We start from the raw sequence: 3,528 nt of genomic DNA, 5'->3' as shown, positions 1-3,528 counted from the left end.
GTGGGCGGTGGGGGGCCTGTTTCCCCGGGGTGCTACGGGGAGGCGGCAGCCCCGCTCGCCCCCGCGCGGGGGTCTGATCCTGCCCGTCTCCCGCAGTGGGGGGCAGCCAGAACCTGCGAGCATACTGGCCCCACTACCTGAGCCAGGCCCATGTGCTGGTGTTCGTGGTGGACTCGGTGGACAGGTCGCGCCTGCTGACGGCACGCACGCTGCTGGCTGCGGAGCCCCGGCTGCCCCTGGTTGTGCTGGCCAACAAGCAGGTGCGTGTCCATCCGTCTGTCCCTGCAGCTGCCCCCGGGGCTGTTTGCAGCGGAACTGTCCCTCCCCAGGGCCCTGAGGGGAAATCGTGATACCCAAAATCCAACGGCTCTTGCAAAATCCGATTTCTTGGGGCCTGTCTCCTCCAGTCTTTGTCAGGAGGTGCGGCTGCCATTACCGGTGCCCTGGCTAACGAGTTTTAGGAGGGCACCCAGGCAGCAGCCTGCAAAATCCCCCAAGGGAAATATACTCCCCAGGCAGGTGGCCAGATGCATGCCTGGTGCTGCTTCCCATTAGCTTGTGCCAAAGCAACTCCGAAGCGAGAGCGAGGCAGCCCTGCCTGTGGGCAGGACGGGGCTCCTGCCAGCCAGCAGCGCTGCTCCTGGCACTGCTCCCCTCCTGAGCGGCCGCCTCTCGCCCTGGCAGGATAAGAGCAACGCCCTGAGTGCGGCAGAGCTGCGGGAGGAGCTGGCCCTGCACACGCTCAGCGGGCAGCGGGAGCTCTTCCTCCTGCCCACCAGCGCGACCTGGGCCAGCCTGAGCACTGCCACCAGTGTCCTCCGTGTGAAGAGCCTGCTGGTCACCCTGCTCTCCCAGCCCTGAGCCAGCACAGGGGGCGGACAGGCTCCCACCCCCGGCACAGCTTCTCTTCAGGGTCTGCGGTGCGAGGATGGAGGCGGCCAGGCAGGAGCACTGGAGCTCAGACTCGCTGGTAGCAGGCTGCCAGTCCTGGTGTTTGCTGTGCCCCACGAGGTTTGGGGTTGAGCTGCGGCACGGCTGGCCTCGGGGAACATGAGCAGCGGGCTCTGCTCTCTGCCAGGGGGAGAGGGCAGCCGCCTCCCCCAGTTCAGGGATGAAGCCTCCCTTGGGATGGTGGCACGAGCATGGCTCTTACCTCCTGGTGAGTGGGAACGTGCAGCACAGGGCAGGGCCCTGCACCTTCATGGCAGCCCCGCAGGATATTAAATGAATGGGGCTGAACAAGCGAGGTAGCCCTCTCACCCACCGGCACAGACAGGTCATCCCAGGAGATGGGCTCTCCTTCCCGAAAAACACAGGGAGCTACTGGCACACACCAGTGGGAACAACCAGCTCAGGCTGTCCCTCACCAGGGCTAAGCACAGCTCTCAATTCCCCCAACTGTTACTTAAAGCTCTGTTTAGGAGAGATGAAGGCAGGTATCGGGAAGCCCTGCACTGCCCTTTCACCCTGAACAGGGTTAAAGACGGGCTGTTTGGTAGGAGCTGCACTCAGCAGGCGTTTGCCCCCCTGCCTGGTCTCCCTCCCTCTCAGCTGCCCCGGGAAGAAGGAGAAGGAGCCAGGCTCAGGGCCCGCAGGAAGCCCTGCCTGCAGGCAGAAGGGCTGCTGGGTCAGGCCATGGGGCGCCGGGTCCTGGAAAACCTATCGTGGAAGCTGGGGAGCACATCAGGGAAAGGGAGTACGCGCCGGCCGGTCTCTGCTGTGAAACCTTTTGTACAGTCACTCCTTCCCTTTGTCAATAAAAGAGGCCGATCACTCTGTGCTGCACTCCAGCTCCTTGGCAGGGAAGGGGCCCCCAGCCCAGTCTTCTGAGCTGGAGGCAGGAAGGTCGCTTGCGGGGGAAGGAAGCAGCGCAGCCTCTGCTTACAGGGAAATCAGCAAAGGCCCAAGTGCTGCCTGCACCCCGTGGGCCCCCAGCCCCGTTGCTGCAGGGGGTGACACGCGCCGAATGCCCATGTCCCGTGGGTTGGCACCAGGAGCTCCCTGAAGCGGGACTGCGCCAAGCGAAAGCCCATGAGCAAGACATTCACACCAACTTGAAAGAGTAATTTATTTTAACAAGGCAAAAGAAGTGCTGACTGCCACACAGAAAGGGAGCGGCACAGCGCATTCAGTCCCAGCACTACAAGCCACAGCCAAGAGTTTTTCATGCCTGGTTATAACTGTCTCTGTCTAATGAAGGTCCCTCCTCCATCGCCAGAGGCTTTGCGTAGCTCAACGTGCTGGCGCTGAGGCTGTGACTGTCGCCTGTCTGTCAGTCCCCTCTCCGTTCAGAAAATGCTCACGTCAAACCTGCGCTTGCAGGCAAACCTGAGAAAAAAGGGCAGTCACTGCACGTCCATCTTTTCCTGCTTGAGAGATGCAATGAAATCCTTGTACTCCTCAGGATAGAAATTCTTGTACACGTTGATCTTCCTCTTAATCTGCTTGGGAGTATCCTGGTAGTAGTTCTTCTCATCTCGAGCCATTTCCTGTGACAAAGGAGAGGGTAAGTCAGAGGAGTGGCCCCAAGGCCAAACACCAAACCAGCCCAGCCATGCTCCAAAGGCCCACCCAGGCCAGCTGTGATCACTGCCTGACTCAGACAAGGATCTGGCCAAGGTTCAAAGCGCTGCTTCCCCTTAACAATCGGCTGACTGCAAAACAGGATCCAGGACAGAGAGGATTAGCGATTCCCATCCTGCAGAAGATCCAGGAGCAAATGGCTACGGGTGCTCCTCGCTCTGGGACAGCCAGTACTTGCCTTGTAGTTCTCCCCGTGGTTCTGTATCATGTACCGCACGTAGTCAATGAGGTCTCGTGAGAGCGTGTTTGACTTCTTCTCGGGGAGACTGGCCTCATATTCCATCTCTAGGCAGAGGACGAAGACACCATGAAGCAGGGGAGGGAAGCAAGCAGCACCTCAGAGGTCCCCAGCCTCTTCCCAAGATTAAGCCCTGCCAGTACTGCAGAAAGGAGGTGGCTCCAGCAGCACAGCTCCACTGCTCACACACACGGGGCTGCTTCCCAGCACGATCATGCAGGAAAACGAACAAGACAACAGCCCTCCGCATAGGCTGCAGGCATGCAGGCCTGCGCTGCGGCTCCTCTCCAGCTTACACCACGAGGAGTGGAGCCCTTCCGCCCAGGCTGCAGAGCGTGACTGTTCAGAGCTGCCCAGCCCACCACTAAAACACGCGGGGTACTGCAGCCACAGTTTCTTGTCACCCTGGTGCCACAGACCAGCACATTTCAGAGTGACAAGAGCCCTCTTCGGGCTGCAGGTAGAAATATTGCGAAAAAGGCAGCACAGGAAGGAAAAGGCAATTCATGAGACAGAGGACACATGGGAACGGAAGATCTGCTGACCAGGCTCCCAGCTCAGCTGCGGCCTGGCTGGGAACCCCCAGCTGACTGCTGCCAGGGAAGTACTCCTCTACAAGCCCACAAGCCTGGACAAGGAGTAACACCCTTTCCTGCCCCTGGCACAGCACAGAGATGAGAGACAAAATAACCCACAGGGCCTTGGGA

General features: G+C 60.1%; 2 protein-coding genes across 2 annotated transcripts in view; one reads left to right on the top strand and one right to left on the bottom strand.

Annotated features, from left to right (window-relative positions):
* Positions 1–861, top strand: part of ARL10 (ADP-ribosylation factor-like 10) — a 5,268-nt gene extending 4,407 nt beyond the window's left edge. Inside the window, exons 2-3 of the mRNA XM_009333528.1 lie at positions 97–260; positions 685–861. Of these exons, the coding sequence (XP_009331803.1) occupies positions 97–260; positions 685–861 (341 nt within the window). The remainder of the gene's footprint in view (positions 1–96; positions 261–684) is intronic.
* A 1,182-nt stretch (positions 862–2,043) lies between these two features.
* Positions 2,044–3,528, bottom strand: part of NOP16 (NOP16 nucleolar protein) — a 1,642-nt gene continuing 157 nt past the window's right edge. The window contains exons 2-3 of the mRNA XM_009333508.1: positions 2,762–2,868; positions 2,044–2,489 (exon numbers count right to left, since the gene is read on the bottom strand). Of these exons, the coding sequence (XP_009331783.1) occupies positions 2,346–2,489; positions 2,762–2,868 (251 nt within the window). The 3' untranslated portion in view covers positions 2,044–2,345. The remainder of the gene's footprint in view (positions 2,490–2,761; positions 2,869–3,528) is intronic.

Source organism: Pygoscelis adeliae, unplaced genomic scaffold, assembly GCF_000699105.1.
Source record: "Pygoscelis adeliae isolate BGI_AS28 unplaced genomic scaffold, ASM69910v1 Scaffold431, whole genome shotgun sequence".
In the NCBI taxonomy this organism is placed as follows: domain Eukaryota; kingdom Metazoa; phylum Chordata; class Aves; order Sphenisciformes; family Spheniscidae; genus Pygoscelis; species Pygoscelis adeliae.
Note: the sequence above shows the minus strand (reverse complement) of the source record. Positions and strands in the feature narration are given on the sequence as shown.